General features: G+C 43.7%; 1 protein-coding gene across 1 annotated transcript in view; it reads left to right on the top strand.

Moving 5' to 3' along the window:
* FAT3 (FAT atypical cadherin 3) overlaps window positions 1–20885 on the top strand; it is a 374334-nt gene that overhangs the window by 242534 nt on the left and 110915 nt on the right. The window contains exons 4-7 of the mRNA XM_066620610.1: window positions 410–724; window positions 3721–3931; window positions 4397–4465; window positions 15425–15564. Of these exons, the coding sequence (XP_066476707.1) occupies window positions 410–724; window positions 3721–3931; window positions 4397–4465; window positions 15425–15564 (735 nt within the window). The remainder of the gene's footprint in view (window positions 1–409; window positions 725–3720; window positions 3932–4396; window positions 4466–15424; window positions 15565–20885) is intronic.

Below are 20885 nucleotides of genomic sequence, written 5' to 3' on the forward strand. Positions count from 1 at the left end.
CTTACAATCAGGCAATGTGGGGAATTGACATGCCTTTTAAGAGACATCATCCCATAGTTTGGGTACCGCAATGAAAAAGAACAGTCCAAACAAGTAGATGGGATTGTAGCTGTGGTGAGTCCTTTGAGGGTATTCCCTGTTCTTTCCCCAAATGTTCTGCTGTGAAAGGAAAAAGAGTCGAGACCATGCTTTATCCAGTTGTTTACTAAATGGCAGGATGGACATTTCTTTTTTTTCTGATCAGTTCCTATTGCAATTTCCTGTTGCAATCTTTCCAACAGTTCCTGATCTGATCTGTTCCTGTTTTCCCTTTTTTTTTTTAATCCACTCCACCTGCTGTTGTTGAGCCGTTCTGCTACATTTACTTTGCCCCAAAACCTTACTTTTGTTGTTCACTCACATCCCTCAGGTTACGGTGACCGACGGAGGCGTCTCCCCCAAGCAATCTACAGTCTGGCTGGTGGTTCAGGTTCTTGATGAAAATGACAACAAGCCTCAGTTCCCAGAGAAAGTCTATCAGATCAAGTTGCCCGAGAGGGACCGCAAGAAGAGAGGGGAGCCCATCTACAGAGCCTTTGCCTTTGATAAGGATGAAGGTCCCAACGCGGAGATTTCCTACAGTATTGTGGATGGAAACGATGACGGGAAGTTTTTCATTGACCCAAAGACTGGGATGGTGTCTTCCAGAAAGCAGTTCACAGCTGGGAGCTATGACATCTTAACGGTAAGCCTTCAATATTAAAAGAAACAGATGCTCTGCTTTCAGGGTTCAAGGCAGATTTTCTTTATTGTTGTTTTACCAATTACGTTCCATCAAGAAGCTTCCTCAGGCCTTTGATAATGTGTTAATTTGGCTTGCTTTCTGTTGCAAACATTTGTTTTGTTTTAACTTTCCTATTGAGTCCCTTGGAAAACTATCTGTTTGAGCATTTCCTGGGGTGGGGGTTGAATCCAGCATTCACTCATCTGCTACCAGTTCTCCTCCCCCCATCTCCTTCCAAGCAGACAACAGTACTTTTGAGAATGGTTGAGGGGTAGCCAGCAGAGGAAGGCATGAGAGGCCCTCTAGGCTTCACTTTTATTGTGAATGACACCCCTAGGCATGCTTATCTGCAGAAGCATAGCTAGAGGGGGGCAGTTTGGTAAGTAAGGCAGGTGTTGTGTAAGCACTCTTTCCTGCTCACCATTGGAGCCATTTGGGGGCAGCGACAGCAATGAGCTTGCCTTGCCATCACTGACCTAAATGGCTCCGATGTGAGGGGGACGGGCTGCTTACACGGCACATTGAGGCACCTGCTGAACTTACCATGCTGCCCCCCCCCAGTGATATTTCTGCTTATCTGTGTCCTTTCCAAGTGACAAGAGGCTCAGCAAGACCTCTCCTATCTCTAGCAAACCTTCCCCACTGCCTCCTTGGGCAAAGGTGTACTGAGATGTAGTGCAGAGAAAACTGACAAGGAATGCTGACTAATGGCAGGGATGAACTTCATATCGAGACCGATCTGAATTTGGAGGTGTCTGGGCTTGAATCAAAATGGAATGAGGTTTGCAGACTGTGAGGAGGTCATATGTTCTGTGTGGTTCACCCAGTGAAAGTCCAAGCAACTTCCCTGAGTTTTGCTTTGGGGGCTGATTCAAGGACTGCATGGCTCCCATGCTCCTGGGGATGATGTTTAAGTTTACTAAAGGAATGTGTGAATCTTTGCGTGTGAATGCCCTTTGGGGAGATAAAGTGGGGTGTAAATTTAGTAGATACAAATAAATAAGTAAATCTTCTTTATACTGAGCCAGAGCATTCATTCATCTCACCCACTATTTTCTGTTCTAACTTATAATGGCCTTCAAGATTTTCTGGGAGAGCTTTATGTGGTGTCCTGCTGCTTCTGAAGTAGGGCTTCCCAACTCCTGCACCATTGATAGTGAGCCGCCCACTGTCAGAGTAGCTCATGCACTGGCAAGCGCAGCCTTATGGTGATGGACCATGGGTTGGGTCATAAGAATTGGATTTTAGCATCGTCAGCTGTCCCCATTCAACTTGAACATAAAATCAGTGTTCATCCAGTATGAATAAAGCAGCATCACAGTCTGGATCTTAATGAGTAGAGACCTTAGCAGACTCATCCTAACACAGAACATTAATTGCAGTCCATGTTTGTTGGAACAATTTTACGTGGATTGATGGAGGTGCCTAAATGAATGCTAAGTAGGAAAGTATTGAGTGGGCACAGGTGTCTGGTGGTGCCTCTGGCAGATCAATAGCATTTTCTTTTTTTTAATCCTATTTTGTTTAAAAGCCTCATCACTGGTTTCCAAGAAAGAGTAAACAACAGTGCTTTTTACATCTCACAGCGTGAAGCAAGAACACTGCCTTTCTCTCTGGGATCTGGTTTAATAAATAGCATACTCTTGACACAAAGTGCAGTGCCGATCTGTCCCACAGGCTTGACCTGCTGCTGTTGGGATTTGCCCTTCACAAAGACTCACCCTAGTCTCCAAAGCCTCCATCCTCCTTTTTGACACAGTCTTATCAGCGTTGATCAATGTCCTTTGGAGTCAGAATGATACCTGCTAAGAAAACCAGGCAGAACATGACACTTCTTGAAGCTTTTTTTTCCTGGATCTATGCTCTACTGTAGCTCATATGAAGGAATGCAGTGAAAAGAATTACTAATTATTACTGGAGCAGTATGTATGTATGTATGTATGTATTTATGTATGTATGTATGTATGTATGTATGTATGTATGTATGTATAAATAAATAAATAAATAAATAAATAAATAAATAAATAAAAAACACACCCGATCTGGAGCTCAACTTGAGATTAAGCTACAACCGCTCTAAAATTTAACACAGTAGTTCAACATCCAGATGTAGAACAAAGATCTCAGAATGGACGTGCTCAATGATGTCATATTTTATTCTTTAAAAAAAAAATTATGTATTTTTATCCTGCTTTTTTAAAAAAGATAATAAATCAACAAATAATAAAATAATTTTTAAAAGTCACAATAGCATAATCTAAAACAGTGGTTCCCAACCCATTGTTGTGGACTGCTGATGATCCATGAGACCCTGAGAACTGGTCCACAAAGTCTCAGGAAAAAAAAATACAACTTACTGAATATGATAGTTTCCAGCATCTCACTGAGCTCATTTCCCCACAGACCCCAGAAAGGGCAGAAAATCGACTTCCCATAGCCAGCACTTCCAGTGTCTCGCTGAGCCTCCTCCCAGACTACCAAATTCAGTTGTATTTTTTTGTGTGCAGGGGGGTTGGGAGTTTGGGGAGTTGTTTGTAGTCCATGACAATTCCACTTTTTGCCTCAGTGGTCCACGGGTTCCTAAAGGTCGGGCACCACTGATCTAAAACAATGTTCAAAATCAACATCAGCAGACCAACCTTCTTTGAAAAGAATTTCTAGAAAGTCTACTGAAATGGAATAGTCTTCTCTGCTGATCAAGGAGGGCCCACAATAAAAAAACCTCCATCTCTCCTGCCCCTCCCCCCCCCACTATAAACTTAACAGTGGAGAAACCCAAGAAAGGTCTTCAAAGGTGGATCATAATGTTTGGCAGGTTTAGGATAAGAGAGACAAAAATATGCCTAACACCTATAAACAATAGAGTGTGCTGAGTTAGCCACTTTGGCTCCCTTTGGGGAGAAAGGCAGGGTATAACTGAATAAATAAATCTCATGTACTGTCTCCATGTACAACAGATAAAGGCAGTTGACAATGGCCGACCACAGAAATCTTCTACAGCGCGTCTCCACATTGAGTGGATTAAGAAACCTCCCCCTTCGCTGATCCCACTCACGTTTGATGAGCCGTTCTACAACTTCACCGTCATGGAAAGCGACCGCGTAACTGAAATTGTTGGTGTGGTCTCAGTGCAACCGGCCAACATTCCTCTATGGTTTGACATAGTCGGTAAGTCTGGGCACGGTGCCATAACCGAGGCCCAAGGAGAGGAGACAAGTATTTTTTGTGTCTTTTGATAAGGAGATAACTAACAAGGGATAAGCTCCTTGGAATTAAATCTGCATTTGTGACGCTGAATGGAAAATGGCTAATTTAATATACTACTATACTACTTTTCACGCTTTGGTTATGATGCCTTAGCTAATCTGTATGGCTGGATTGTTTCTTTCTCTTCCCATAATATGTGGTTGACCTGCAGTTCTAATGTTGTCCATCATTTAAATTCTCTGGCCATAGTTTGCTAATCTCATTTCTAAATGTATTTTGATGGTAACTTAGACCGGCTGTCCCTCATTTCTCTCTCTCTTTTCTCTTCATGCTTTTGTTTTTTGTTCTTTATTTTTTTTTCTGTTGCATTCTGTTATCTTGGTTTGTTTGTTTGTTTTTTTCTGCTTCCGACTGCTCTGCTTCAAGGTGGCAAGCATGCTCGAGAGATGTTCTATATCCTACAGACAGCTTGTGGGCAGAACTGTTCAACAGAAGGTACCTTCAGTGCAAACACATTTGCTACAGTAACACTTTCTAAGCTGCCTTTTTTGGGTTTCTTCTTTTCCTCTTTAATATAAATGCATTCTCTGAAGCCAACTTGTATCTTTTCTAGCTGCCTGGGACGTGCCACACGGATTTAAATCATAGATTAATACACATATTTCTAGTACATCCTTGTATTAGCAATCCACATATGTATGCATACTTACTGTTTTCCTTTGGGTTTACTCAGTGTTTTATTCTCCTGAAATAGATTTTGTAAATAATTTGTAATGGCCTTGCAAACAGGCCCATAAGATTTACCAGCCTGAAAATATTAGTAGAAGCACATTTTGGAGATTGAGTTTCTATAATTTATTTAAATATAATTTGTTTATTTTGCTGTGTAATCCTCTTTGCGAACTTCTTTTTTTTTTTAGTTGAAAAGTGGTATATAAGTATTTCTAATAGTAACAATATTAATGATAGTGCACTCTTATCTGAGAATGACTTTGACAAACATCCAGAAAATGTAACTGGGCATATATAACAGAATATATTCTGTTTGTTTTCCCAGTTTCGAGTTTTCATTGGTGTTACCTTTGCTGCCCCAACTGCACCTCAAAATGCCCCAAGGATGAGGTTCAGCCAGGCTCGCAGTCAGTGCTGGTAGCACAGGAAGGAAGAGTTTGACTGCTGGGAACCTGGTTGAAGATGCACCCCCTTAATCGGGCCTGTCCCTGCATTCATGCAATTCTTCACAGGGGCTTAGAAGCAACAAAGGTTTTGTTGCTTTGGAGTGCCTCTCCCAGGTGCAGGAAAAGAATGTCTCTGCCACCTCACTGGGCTTCAGAGGAACTTGGAAGTCACTGTTTCTGAGCACCTCTGAAGCTTAGCATAAGAGACTTGACCCTTTGCCATATTTAGGGATGTTTCTGAATTTCTCCCCTTCTGAATCCCCCCCCCCAAGAACATTAGATTCCCTTATTATCTTGTCCTGTTTCCAAATTGGAGTCAGTGCACAGAGAGTCTGTGATCATTCTGTTTTCTGTTTCCCAATTTTGTGCAGTGTTGTGCATATGCTGTTTGCTGCAGCTTTCAGTTCCTTCTGTTCATTTGTATCTTTAGCCGCCATCCCCATTAACGATTACCAGTGTGCACATGTGCATTGATACAACATGTACAAAACACATTCTCGATATTATGGTACACAAGGCAATGCCAAGCTTGTTTTTATGTGGTGTTTTACACTGTGTAGGATTGCACATACAAACCAGTAAAACTCTACAAAAAGAGCCTCAGTGCAATCATATGTATAGCTGTCTCAAGTTTCCTTCTTTTCAGTGTTTTATTAAAGCACAGATATGCACATTGGTGATGAAGGAGAGAAGAAAAGGTGCAAATCAACAACTGAAGGAACTGAAAGCCATGGCAAACTCTGAATGCTCTAATTCTAGAATTTTGCTGATTTTCCTACTTATACCAAAATTCAGGAGGAGTGGAACACAGAACAGAGTGAATCTGTGGTTCACTGTTGAATCTGTGGCTCAATAAGTGAACCAGTGAAATTCTGTACTCTAGAGTTCTTCAACCTTGGGGTCAGGATTCCGATAGGGTCATGAAACCTCAATTGTGGGGGTGAGTCAACTTATGGAAATGAAGAAGATTGAAGACCACTGGGCTAGAGCACCACCAGGTGAAGGGGGCAGTATCTGGTATACTCCTTCATGTACCAGGAAATTGTGTCCCAGTCCTGCTCAGGTTGTTAGCAATTGTACTAAAATAAGCTTTCACTAGTGTCAGACTTCATGGCAACTTTTTCTGTTCTCTCTAATAAGAATATTTGGTTACAGTGAACAGTGCAGGGAGCACATAGTGATGGGGGCAGGGAGTGGGCAGATAGGGTTCTGTGAGGAGGGTGGGTTCAACAGTGGGGTCCCCAGTCTCATACTTTATTTATTTATATACTGGGGTCATGGCAAGAAAATGTTGAAGGCTACTGCTTTATTTCCTAGGCAGGCTCATGGCGACCACACATTTTGACTGGCTGCCCAAGCCAGCCAAGGATTGTGGACTTTTTACACAATTCTTCTTTCTTTGGTTTGCAAGCAATAATTCTTCTTCAATTCCTGTTTTCACTTTTCTGCTGCACCCTGAAGGGAACCTCTTGTGCTTTCTGGAAGTTGACTCTTTATAGTTTCTGTATTTTTTTTTTAGCCTTTATCTGACAAAGGATTATTTGAGGTGTAGTTCCTATTACAGCCAAAAGAGAGGGGAAAAAAATAGAACCTCAAAGTCAAAGGGGGGGAAAAAATCAATGATTTCCCACTGCCACATGTTAATTAATCTTACCTTTCACAAATTGAAATTCCTATTGCCCAGCATTAAGGCTGAGCTACAAAAGCAATCGATCAAACAAACAGATAAAATAAGTCACTTGACAGCCCTGTGCACAGTTCCATCCAGGCTCTGGTTTCCTGATTGAAGGGAAGAAGATGATACAGGAACTCAGGCTTTTTTTCCTTCTTATTTTTTTTTTTTTAGATTATGGCAACCAAGTGGCATAGCTAGAGGGGGTGCAAAGCACTAAATTTTGCAGGGAGCCTCACCACAGTGTGCAAGAGGCCCCTCTCCCTCCCCTTCGGAGCCATTCAAGGCAGTGGGACCAAAACAGAGGCATATGCCTGAAATGGCTCCAAAGGGGAGAGGGAAGGGCCCCTTGCACGCTGCGGTGAGACTCCCTGCAAACATAGTGCTTTGTACCCCTTCTAGCTGTGCCACTGATGGCAGCTCTGCTAAAAATCAGCAATGTGAAATGAAATTAATCACCCTGCCCAATTTTTTAGTAAGTCAATCAAACCCTGAACCTCACTGCCCAGCAGAAGTAATTTCTTTCAAAGATCTCAAGAATTTATCTGAGCTCTACCTTGCAGACCACCCTCTGGGTTCTTCTCTAACAAGCCCAGGAAGGGGGGTGGATTCTACAACAGCGGCACCTGCCAAATCTTAACCCCCTTCCTGGGCTTGATCTGCTTTCATGGGTCAACACGGACCCATGTTGAGCCAGCACTATCACTGGTGCAGGTCTGAGTTGACCCACTGGGATGTCAGGGGCTTTCGCCAAGGAGGCTTCCCAACGCCAGTACACCTCTGCAGGATTCAGCAGATGCCATGTTGGTGCCACTGCATCGACACGTGGGGAGTTAGGTGGGATTGGGCTGTGGGATGGGATGATGGCATAATTTTCACACCACTAGGATAATATAGGCCTCTGGCAGAACGTCGGGGGGGGGGGGAGAATACGAGCTAGAATTTCAGATTGCAAACTTGAAGCAGAAGCCCCTTCCCCACTCAGTTAGTACTAGTGAGCAAATGCATCTAGTAGCCTTGAATATGTCACAGACCAAGCACACTATTGCTACAGTGGCCAACAAAAATTTTGCTCAGGGACTAGACTATATACCAAAGACACGCGTTCTAAAACATTACAGCAATTACTTTGACGGTCTTGGATGTCTCCCAGGCATATTGTACCTGAAAGTAGATGAAACAGTTCAGTCAGTGTAACTCCTATCACATAGAGTTTCTGCCACACTGGTAGAAAAGATGAAAACTGCAAAGCTGATGTAAACAGATGGTGTAATTGCTTGAGTCACTGAAGCTCCCAAGAGGATCACCAGTTTGGTAGCCACAGAGAAACCTGGAAAACTTAGCTACTGGATTGATCCATGCAACTCAAACAAAGCATTACTGTGAGCTCATTACCAAAAGCCCACCATAGAGGAGACCTTACCTTGTCACAGAAAAAATATATATTTCCTGTGCTAGCTAAAGATAGATATTGGCAAGTTTTATTAGAGGAAGAAAGCGGCTATCTTACTAGTTTTTGGACCCCACGACAGTACTACAGATGGCTACAAAAGCCTTTTGGAATAGAGCCAGCTGCAGAAGATGCATTAGCAAGTCTCAACAGAATTGGTGTAACTTCAGATGACATTTTAGTATACGGCTATAAAAGCAGCAGTAGTAGACCATGACTGCAGTCTCATCTGTCTTCTGGAAAGGACCACTACAGTCGATCTCAAACTCAGAACAGGATGAGACTTCATAAGAATACCCAGTGGGTCATCACTTACTATCTAGGTTTGCAACCAGATCCTGAGAAAGTGATTGTAATTCAGCAAATGCCCAGACTATCTGAATCTTTGCAACAGCTACTAGAATGTTATTCACCTGTTAATATACTGTATATATACTGTATATCACTGAGTTGACAGTATCACTGAGTTGACAGTGGTCATAAACCATTAGAAGTCATTTTTTTTTAAACTAGTTGTCAGCCCCCAGATGTCTCCAACGCATTCTACACAGACTGCAGAGTTACCTCATAGATGTGCCGTGTAAAAATGGAACTAAAATGGATATAGCAGATCCTCTGTCCAGGGTACCCTTGCCACAAAAACGCCACAGGCAAACAAGACTATGAAATATTCATTTGATGCAAAAGAACCCCAAGAGGAGTTGGAAAGCATCTCCTAACAAAGACATCAAAGAGTCCAGAAAACTACATTACATGATGTTGAGCTACAGCTTCTCATGTTTGGCTAGTTGGCCAGACACATGGTGAGAAGCTCCAGTGTCTGCCTGAAAATATTGGAACTCCCTTGATGAATTCTGTGTCCGCAATGGCATCATATTTAAAGGACATATAGAATGTACATCCCCAAGGCCATGGGAAAAGAAAGGCTATCACAAATTCATCACAAACACTCTGACATAGATGAAGATTTGAGTCAACCCAGAGACGTTGTATACTGGCCTAGTATTACTAATGAAATCCAAGACCTAATAAGGAATGGTGATTCTGAGCCCTAATCAAATACATATAAGGAACCATAAGGATACCAATGATGATGAAGGAACCACTAATGCACAGCCTTCCAAACAGACCTTGAAACAAGTTAGGTGTGGATCTCTTTATGGAGAATGCCCCTCACTGTCTTGTGGATTATTGTTTAGATTTCTGGGAAGAAAACTACCAAGTACCTTAGCAACAGCCGTAATAAACAGGGTTGTGAATCACTTCAAATCCTGACCATATGACTTCAGATGTTACCCTGTGATTTCAAGACCAGGTCACCTATAAAGCTTTGAACGAGTTTGCAAAAAAAAAAAATGGGGAGTTTCACCTCATCATCGCCTCCCTGTTCAGCAGTCTATACAATGGCAAACATGAATCTGCTGTCCAAATTGAAAAAAATTGTCTTCCAAAAAAGGAGGGGGAGTAAATAAAACATCTGGCAAGCTTTTGAGGAGTGTCTCCTTGTAGGCTCACAGGCTACAGCTGCCTTCCTCACCAGCCAGCCTCCACATAAGAACAGCCCCACTGGATCAGGCCATAGGCCTATCTAGTCCAGCTTCCTGTATCTCACAGCGGCCCACCAAATGCCCCAGGGAGCACACCAAATAACAAGAGACCTCATCCTGGTGCCCTCCCTTGCATCTGGCATTCTGACATAACCCATTTCTAAAATCAGGAGGTTGTGGTGGTCCTCACCACCACTGACTTTCATCCCTGGCCTGCTCCTGCCTTATGAAGGGTTTGCCGGCGTCCTCTGATCCTGCCCCTTCCTCCCTCACTGGTATGTTAAGGTCTGTTGCAGGATCCTGCCTCCCTTCTCCCTCTATTCCTCCTTGCACCCTGCCCTCTAAGCCCTCTAAGCCACAGCTCCCGTTGCAGCTGTTTTGCCATTCTCAGCCTTTCCGGGCGGTGGGCCCTGTTGGGGGGGCTCTATGAACTCGGAGTGGCCACTGGCTGGGAGGGGAATCGCTGTCCCTTAGGACGCCTCCAACCACACGGGTACCCAAATGGGACTTGAACAATAGGTAGCCTTCTCTTCCAACAAACAGCAGCAGTGACAGTATTTGGCTGCATAAGATACTGGAAGTGTAACCCCAGAATACCACTTGTGGAGAGAAGAATCTGAGCATAGCTCCCAGGCATTATCAGTAAAATCTGAATCACGTGAAGTCCAGTCCTATGCATGGCAACTCAAAAGTAAGTTGAGTTCTTTGGGACTTGCTGATATGCAAAAGTATATGAGATTGCAGCCTCTGTATTTCTTGAATAAATTAGACACTATTGAAGCAAAACCCAAAAAACCTTCAGTGTATCAAAGATGACTCAGAGCGCAATCCAAAGGATGCGCTTGGAGTGTCGCGAACATGCCGTAAAACATACCCGCAACTACTCTGGAGTCAGCTGGGCCAGCGCATGGAAGTGCACTGGCTTTCAGGGGCCAAATCCAGCCCCTTACCCAGTAAGTCTGTGCTAGCCTAGGGAGACCAGCACTGGAAGTTGGAGACGGTGATGGGAGGGTGGAACGGGGGCGTTTTGGGGTGAGGGTGGATTGCTGGGCGGACCGGGTCTGGGAGGGGGATGAGAACAGCCTCAGCAACTTAGGCAGGATCCTAACCCCTGTCCCTGGCCCAGTCACCCTTACTCAGGCTGCTCAAATTTGTACCAGCAAATTCACTGGTACAGATCCAAGGAGCCCCATAGAGGTGGCTGGCATGCAACTCAGTTTAAGGGGATAAATATCCCCTTACTCTGAGTTGTCCCACCCTAACCTATGGTGAATACAATGCAGCCCAGTCGGCCTGCCTGTTCCAGCCCAGGTTAGGATTGGGCTGTCAGTTAAGCAAAGCAGGGGGATTTGAGAGATGGGGAAAAACACAGAAATACTAGGTTTCCTTGAAACTAATCTACATTTTATGAGCAAAAGATGAAGGGTATTTTAAAGTCATCCACTGTAGTATTGTCCCCTTTTAATTCCTCCAAACTTTTAAAGGCAGCATTTCCTTAGAAGTGTGGTCTGATAAGGTTATGATTTTCTGATTGCTCATTAAGATGGTTACAAAGCAACTTAAATTAACAGTCATACTTTTCCCCCCTTCACGGTTATCAGTAGAAAACATTCCCTTAAAAAAAAAAATTAAAAAGATCCCGACTATCCCAAGGCCAGCTCTTTTTCATCACAAATTTTTACATTAACAAATCTGCAAATCTGGTCTTCAAAAAGATTTTTTTTTCCAGTGTATTGAGAGATAGCCTATCTTTTTTCTGTGAAAAGTGAGGGGAGGGTTGGCTTCAAGCAAATGATGAAAAGCGAATAATCCAACAGAAATGTTTTAATACCTCAGGATCGCCATAACTTTAATTAAATGTCAAGAACAATTATGTGTTCACTTACAATTAAATGCTGTTAAGTGTGTATGTGTAACAGCTGAGACTAGATAAGTCGTTGAGACATGCATAGAAGGTGGTAGGGAATAGATGTGCTTTTGGCATGAAATCAAATTAGCGTCAAGCTTCCAATGCAATAGTCTGTCGTGGGGTGAGGAGGACCCATGGGAACAACTATGTTAGGTTCAGTGCACCAGCAGAATCTTCTAAAATGGAAGAGAAGCCATTGCTCATGGGAGAAGATGTGCTTGGCATGCTCAGGAACCCCGGCTTAAAACCTGGCATTTCCATTAGAAGAAACTCAGGGCTGGTCTTTACCTGCAATGGAAGTTGGTCGTATAGTTTTGAGGTCGTAGGATGGATTGTGGAGTCAGGGAGAGTGCTGTCCTATAGTAGAAGCTCCCTGTATATAGTAAGCTAACATATCAAGGCGAAAGTTTAAGCATAACCTTCTTATTGTTAATCCGGTGTTTCTCAAACTGTGGGCCAGGACCCACTAGATGGGTTGTGAGCCAATTTCAGGTGGGTCCCCATTCATTTCAGTGTATATTTTATTTTTTAATATATTAAACTTGATGCTACCCTGGTATGTGACTGCATTTGGGAAAATGTTACTGATCTGTACTTTTAACAGGCTACTATATATATGCTTTTAACAAAGTCAGTGAGCCTTACTCCCAGATAAGTGTGGATAGGATTGCAGTCTTTGGGATGTTTGGGGAATTTTTTTTTAAACAGATCAGCAACTGTTTGGGAGGGTTAAGAATGTTTTCCTTTATTTTAAATTAATTTTTTAAGTTATACTTATTGTAAACTTTTAATTTACTTAATTGATTTGATTTGATTTTGTCCTATGGGAGGTGTTAAAATTTTTCCTGCTTGATGATGTCACTCCTGCCGTGACATCACTAACAGGTTAATGACATCACTTTTGTTGGGTCCCTACAGATTGTCATTCCAAAAAGTAGGTCCCAGTGCTAAAAAGTTTCAGAACCACTGTGTTAATCATTTGATTCTTTTGTGAGTTTTTGTAGTTGTTTTCAGAGAGGTTTTTAGTATATTCCGCTTGATATGTTAGTTTATTCTGGTGATCTGCTTCCCCCTCGCTCGAGTGAGAAGCAAATGCTTTCCTTCCTTTCTGTGTTCCTTGTGGTACTACTCTTCATGTGAATTGAAGGCATCCTACAGTTTGCAGGATCAGGCCTGTGTCAGCCATTAATCTGCCTTGCTTTTTTTTGTGTGTAAAGCAGAGTAGGAGAAAAACCTTTGCCTGACTTGTGCTCCTCTCCCTTCTCTGTCTTCATGAAGCATTCTCTACATCACAGTTACAGTGAACGGATTTATTTCGGAAGGCAAAGGGGGCATCCAAAGCAACTATGGCTCCTTTTGACCAGCTGCTTCTGAACGTAATGTCAACTTTGTCCTGTAATTCTGTGGTCTGAAGTAATTTATCCCTCTCTTGTGATGTAGCAGAAAGTTTTCCATCCTGGGAAGGGTGATCAGATGCAATGGAGGACAGAGTGCCTATACCTTTAAACCACTGTAAAGATGAGGGAATTTTGGCAGGTGTAGCTTTTTAAACCCTTCCATTTTGAGCTTCACCTGCCAAAATTTCCTCTTCTATACAATGTTTAAAGGTATAGGCACTCTGTCCTCATTGCATCTGTTCACCCAGATCCTGGACAACACTGTACTTTTAATGAAGGACGATTGAACAGAGGCGCAAGAATGCAGAAATATTTAATTAAGCTAAGTTGCAAGATTTAAGTGAGATAATAAGAACATAAGAACAGCCCCACTGGATCAGGCCATAGGCACATCTAGTCCAGCTTCCTGTATCTCACAGCGGCCCACCAAATGCCCCAGGGAGCACACCAGATAACAAGAGACCTCATCCTGGTGCCCTCCCCTACATCTGGCATTCTGACTTAACCCATTCCTAAAATCAGGAGGTTGTGCATACACATCATGGCTTGTACCCCATAATGGATTTTTCCTCCAGAAACTTGTCCAATCCCCTTTTAAAGGCGTCTAGGCTAGACGCCAGCACCACATCCTGTGGCAAGGAGTTCCACAGACCGACCACACGCTGAGTAAAGAAATATTTTCTTTTGTCTGTCCTAACCCGCCCAACACTCAATTTTAGTGGATGTCCCCTGGTTCTGGTATTACGTGAGAGTGTAAAGAGCATCTCCCTATCCACTCTGTCCATTCCCTGCATAATTTTGTATGTCTCAATCATGTCCCCCCTCAAGCGTCTCTTTTCTAGGCTGAAGAGGCCCAAACGCCGTAGCCTTTCCTCATAAGGAAGGTGCCCCAGCCCCGTAATCATCTTAGTCGCTCTCTTTTGCACCTTTTCCATTTCCACTATGTCTTTTTTGAGATGTGGCGACCAGAACTGGACACAATACTCCAGGTGTGGCCTTACCATCGATTTGTACAACGGCATTATAATACTAGCCGTTTTGTTCTCAATCAGAGAGTGGGTATTGAAATGTTTAAAAAGGTGACCAGATTTGCATTAATTTGCTGTGGATTGTGTTTAAGTTATTGTGGTTGAGATTAAGGCAGAGAAAAAAAGGGCTAAATGCATGAGGGTTATAATTTGAGCCCTACTGCTCAATATTTATGATTAGTATCAATGAGGAGGGAGACTGTGCGGTGTTTCAAAGACATCTCAGGGGTTCTGTGATTTCTGCATACAGAGATGCATTATTTCCTCCTTCCTGGCAGTGAGAGCCAAACCACCAAATGTGAAGGATGTGAAGGTTTTGGATGGTGAATGGTGAGAGTGGTTGAGATTAAGGCAGAGAGGGAAGGGGTTAAATGCTACCGGTCTTCCTGCCACAGTTCAATCCTGATTCAGCCCACCATCCCTGAAACTGTTATTTAACTTGGGGAATGGGCAGTGGCAACTGTAATGGTATGTTTATTGTCATGTCAGGTTTGACCTTGAGACTGACATTGAAACAGATGGGAGATACCTCTTATCTGGGGAGGATGGGAGTGTATTAATTGAAAAACTCATTCTGAATGGAAGGCTGTGCAGCAGTGGCATAGCTAGAGGGGGTGCAAAGCACCAAGTTTTGCAGGGAGCCTCACCACGACGTGCAAGTGGCCCCTCCCCCCCCCTTTGGAGCCGTTCCAGGCGGCGGGTGCAAAATGGAAGCCCAGTACCCACAGTGGTTCCGAGGGAGAGGGGGAAGGGCCACAGTGAGGCTCATGCATGCCACAGTGAGGCTCCCTGCATAACTTGGTGCTTTGCACCTGCTCTAACTACACTATTGTGTGCCAGTAGCCCTGGCAGTACCTGTTGGCTTCCTTGGAAGTGTCATGCAAATAATACTCAAATCTTGCTCCCAAATGAATATCTAATCAGGGAGGAAGTGCTTGTTCATACTAACAAGAGCATAAGTCTTTCTAGGTTAATAGCCTTGTAAAGCCTTTTAAGGAGTCAATTATGCTTCGCTCGGATGCATTGCTGAATCTTTTGTCTGTGGAATGGGTTGTTGTCTTCTTTCTTTTTTTTCTTTTCCTTTATGACATCTGTTTTACAATATACAAGTGGTGCTTGAAAGCAAGAATTGACTTAAAACGACAATTGTTAAATGTGCCGTGCATGTTGCGTGCAACGCTTCTCAGTAAATTACTGTACCCCGGCTTGTAACTGTAATTTAAAAACAGCAACCCAGGAATTTAATTGTATCTTTTCTTGTAATGATGATTAGGAGGGAATTTTGAGAGCTCTTTCGACGCAGACAAAGGTGTGGGCACCATTGTCATTGCCAAGCCCTTGGATGCCGAGCAGAGGTCAGTGTACAACATGACTGTGGAGGTCACCGATGGAACAAACGTGGCAAGCACCCAGGTAAATTTTCTTGCCTAAATAGATTTGGCTTTTAGTGTCGCAATAAGAAATGTTTGGGCTTGTTGGCCATGGTCTATGAAGATTTTTATCTCCTAACATTTTGCCCACAACTATGGTGGACATTTTCAAAGGACTAGAGGTGAGAACCACAAGATGTTCTTCTCACCCCAGAGCAACTGACAATAACTGTCCACTGATCTTGTTCATGGTGTGCTCGTGAAAGGACTATGCACTTTCTTTTCACATCCCAGTTCTTTTCCTGTTCCAAATTCCTGGATTCTGGCGTTTCTGAGTGCTGGTAGCAAAGTAGTGCTGATGTTCAAGTCTCATCCTTCCTATTCATATTGCTTTGGTGTTTTTGTATCTCTGTTGCTTCCCTGTAAATTGGAAATCCATCCTATGGCCTGTCATTGCCATGTGTTCAGCCACTGCTGATTTGTCAACTTGTAGCAACCAATAGCTCCTCTCATGTTCCTTTACCCTGTTGTCCACGCTCCTTCTTAAGAACATAAGAACAGCCCCACTGGATCAGGCCATAGGCTCATCTAGTCCAGCTTCCTGTATCTCACAGCGGCCCACCAAATGCCCCAGGGAGCACACCAGATAACAAGAGACCTGCATCCTGGTGCCCTCCCTTGCATCTGGCATTCTGACATAACCCATTTCTAAAATCAGGAGGTTGCGCATACACATCATGGCTTGTACCCCATAATGGATTTTTCCTCCAGAAACTTGTCCAATCCCCTTTTAAAGGTATTCAGGCTAGACGCCATCACCACATCCTGTGGCAGGAAGTTCCACAGACCAACCACATGCTGAGTAAAGAAATATTTTCTTTTGTCTGTTCTAACTCTCCCAACACTCTTTAGTGGATGTCCCCTGGTTCTGGTATTATGTGAGAGTGTAAAGAGCATCTCCCTATCCACTCTGTCCATCCCCTGCATAATTTTGTATGTCTCAATCATGGTGCCTTGTGGTGCCTATGTACACTTGATCACAACTATAAACCCCTCCCAAGGAGAGGGAGTCCCTTGTGTCTTTTTCTGGTCATAATTTATGAGTGCGCTTAAAGATTGGTCTCAAATTTGCCTTCTGCAGAATCCTACCTATGCCTTTCCACAAAGTTTTTACTTTGTTTAGGGATGTAAATTATTGACAGGGAGCTTCTTGGGCTAGAACTGGAAATGCCAGATGCAAGGGAGGGCACCAGGATGCAGGTTATTTGGTGTGCTCCCTGGGGCATTTGGTGGTCTGCTGTGAGATACAGGAAGCTGGACTAGATGGGCCTATGGCCTGATCCAGCAGGGCTGTTCTTATGTTCTTATATCCTCATTTTGGTGTGAAGTTACCCTATGTGGTGAGAAGGGGCGCATGTGTCTCTCTGCCACCTGAATCCATCACCCACTTTCACCTCTGTTTGCGTGCACCATAAGCAACCCTCCTATGGAGGGGCAGATATCTGAAAGGAAGTGACTTGCCTAAGGCCACCTAGTTAGTTCATTGCAGAGGCAAGATTCAAACCAGGGAAGTTCTGATTCACAGGTCTGTACCTTCACCACTGCAACTCACCAAGCCATTAAACTTTTTAAGTATCAGAGTGGAAGTATGCCTGAAATTTTAATTAAGACCTAAGGTAGTTTTTTTTTTAAATTTTATTGAAGGTCAGAATACAAAATGTCAACAAAGGAGGACAAGCTTCTGGGTGGAAATATGTGTCATACGCACATACACATTAGTAAGCCAGGATGGACTGTGGCTCCTTGTTCATTGTCCCTTCAGTGCCAACTGTGTAATGTGTAACAAAAAAACCAAAAGAAAAGTCCTCACACCATTTGAAATTAATGAAGTCCCCTGTGCTCAATTAGGAACTGAGCAAGTATTTATTATTTATGAGCATTTTTGGCAAACGTGCAGCATAAGCTTGCTGATTTTCAGTGAACCTATTTTCAACTGGCACCATTTTTTTCATCTAGCTTTCAAATTTCTTACAATCTAAAAGTAGTTTTCAGTGAATATTCTGCCCCTATTTCAGGAATGCTAACCACAGCTCAGGCAGAGCTAAGCACAGCCACCCCCAAACCTAGCTGATTTTTAAGGCACTAAGGAACAACTTTCAGAAAAATGTTGCATGCATGCAGAAAAATGTTACAGGATCCTGTATCCATGGATCCCATAACCACGGCTTATCTGCTGATCAGGTTCACGGGCTGATGTGCACCGCCTCCGGAGGTGAGGGAGTTCTGCTTCCCACACCTCCAGAGGGTTTTCTGAGCGCAGTAGAGGATGTCCATCCACAGTCTCTGCTGGGTTCAGTCTAAACCTCAGAGGCAAAAAAAAAAAGTCACTTTGTTTTTTTTCATAAAACCGGAAGTGATGTTTTTAATGCTTTATAAGGCGTGCTGGAGATGGATGGTGAAGGATAAGATGACGGCATCTGGCCTAGATGCCTTTAAAAGGGAATTGGGCAAGTTTCTGGAGGAAAAATCCATTACAGGTTACAAGCCATAATGGGTATGTGCAACCTCCTGATTTTAGAAATGGGCTATGTCAGAATGCCAGATGCAAGGGAGGGCACCAGGATGCAGGTCTCTTGTTGTCTTCTGTGCTCCCTGGGGCATTTGGTGGGCCACTGTGAGATACAGGAAGCTGGACTAGATGGGCCTATGGCCTGATCCAGTGGGGCTGTTCTTATGTTCCTATATCACTTCCAGTTTAAAAAAACAAAACACAAAAGTGATTTTGTTTTTGCTCTAAGGCTGAGTCTGAGCCCAGTAGAGGCCAAGGACCTCCGTCCACGGCCTCTGCTGGGCTGAAAGGATCCTCCGGACGCAAGGGAAGCAGAGCTCTCCTTGCCTCTGAAGGGTGGGGGTTGGTGTCCCCTCATACCCACTGATTCAGGTATCCATGAGGGGTTCTGGACAGAATCCCCACGAATACGGGGACACACTTCTACTCAGATCATAATACACCCAAGTGTTATGAGCTGAACTAGCAGTATTGATGGAGGGGCAAGGAAAGTACTGCAGGCACTGCAGCATGCTGCAGGGGCTAATTACATGGTGCATCGAAGCACCTGCACTATTTGCTGCAATGCTGCCATCCCCTGAGCTGAACAAATTGGTGTTCCGAACAAACTGGTATTCCGAAGTTAGTGGCTACGTAATCACTCACTTCACCAACATGTTTTGAAGCACTTTTTCATCTTTTGCTGAAGACAGTCAGCTGTTCAGTGTTGCAGTTGTCGTATTTCCACTTCTTATCTGCCAGCACAGATTGAACCGATAATCAGTCATTTGAGGACTCTCTCATGGCCTGTGGTTAAAGATGTGTATTCTGTGTTAAAGTTCCAGAAACCATCATCGGGTTTGTTTTATCTTGTACCCTACGGCAGGCTTCAGCAGAGAGCACCATGCTCCTATTGCAAAAGTCAAACTTGTACAAAAAAAAAAAAAAGCAGCATGATTGATCTTTCCTGAATTGTAGCTATTTCTGTGGAACTTGCAGTGGTTTCAAGACAGTGTTCTGGGAGATGCTGGATCTTTAGAAGCTCATCTTAATCTCATCTGCTACTCATCAGTACTAGCAGATAAGATTTCTTGCAAGAAAATTTAATTACTACTTCTTTTGCCCAGCAAAGTACAGCTGCAGGGAATTGTGGGGTGTGTTCTAGCATATACTCCAGCATGTACACTGTCATTTAAGATGACGGTGAAGCTCAAGAAGCCTGGCTTGCACTCTTTGTGAACTGAGGATGTACCTAGAACATGCTCAAGAATCCTCAGGTTTTGATGATACCATAACAAAGCGAATGATACCCTGCATCTACCATTGCAGTTCTTGCCACATCTCTCATCTCTGATGCACATTTCATTTTCCACCTTGACTTCTCAACTCTCCAACTAATTTGTGCTAAACCCTTTAGCAAACCATAGAACTATGGAGCCAAAACATTTTTTCCCCCAACGGCAAATGCTTGCATTAAATCAATAAGCATTTTTTAAAAATCTCACAAAGCAGGAAAGGTTCTTGGAGATGAGGATTGTTGATGTGGAAAATCAAGCAGCTCGGGCACTCATGCCAACCATTGATTCTCTGCTACAAAGCGGTGAAAGGAGAGACACTATTTTTCAAGTGAGAAACAACCCTTTGGCTGGAGCATTTCATCCTTCCCTCACTCAGAGCCCAATCCTGAGCTCCACGTGCTGGCTTACCACTGGCACACACTGTCATAAACATGCCGTAAGGCATGTTTGTGAACCCTAATGCGGGGCAAGCGCCCGTGCTAGCCCAGCGCTGGGTGGACGCCCGGCCTTCGCTGCTCAACAGTCGCACAGACTGCCGAGCAGCAGAGAGGAAATGCGGGGGCGTGGGGGGAGGCAGAAAGAAGGCGTTCCGGGGAGGGGGCAGGCGGGTGGAGGGCAGGGAGAGGGTGGGGAGAAGGCATGATGGGGAGGCAGGAGGCGGGCAGAGGGCAGGAGAGGCGTGACAGGGGGAGGGAGCGGGGAGTGAGGACTCTACCGGATCCAAAGCCTCTGCATTAGACTCACTGCCTGACACGGAGGCTTTTACCCATTGTGGGGCTACTCCCTTTACTCGGAGGAAGGAGATGAAAGTTCCCTTCTCCCAAAGTGCTGCCTGTGGCTACCTTAGGCATGCAAGATGCAGCGGCAGCCATTTTCGGTGCCTTCGCAGCCACATGCCCGGGCAGCTCAGGATTGGATTCTCATTCCTGTTCCCCTCTTTAGCTCACTCCTCTCTGCCATTTTTTCTTACTTGACTTTGCAAAATAGTGACTAGGAACTGTGACTAGTGGTAAAACATCAGAGAGCGTTGCAGAAGGGAACCGATAGGTAGAGATGGGAAAAAACGGTTTTATTTTTTAGAAGATTTTGGTGTATTCCAAAAGTTAGAAGTGCAGAAAGTGGTGTTACTTGTTTCTTATTCAAAATTTACATTCCAATTATTATAACTTTAAAAGTGTGAGAGGTAGTTGAGATAGGTGGTATAGGGTCTTAAGATATAGCCACAGCCATTACCCATGCGCACACACCCCAATTAAATAATAAATAATAACCAAATAAAACTGTTTTATTTTATTTATTTTTTTGCAGGTTTTGGTGTTTGTTTGTTTTTTTTTAAAAAAGGGGGAAGTGCAGAAAGTAATGTTATGTGTTTGTATTTTATCATCACCCTTTTCTCCCACCTCTAGTTATAGGTGAACCCTATAGAGAGGGGTGAACCCATTTTTGCCCGACCCACAGGTGTACACATTTGGTCCCTGTTGCATGCATGCAACGCTGGGCAGAAATAGCTTTTAAGCA

This window comes from Tiliqua scincoides, chromosome 3, assembly GCF_035046505.1.
Source record: "Tiliqua scincoides isolate rTilSci1 chromosome 3, rTilSci1.hap2, whole genome shotgun sequence".
Lineage (NCBI taxonomy): Eukaryota > Metazoa > Chordata > Lepidosauria > Squamata > Scincidae > Tiliqua > Tiliqua scincoides.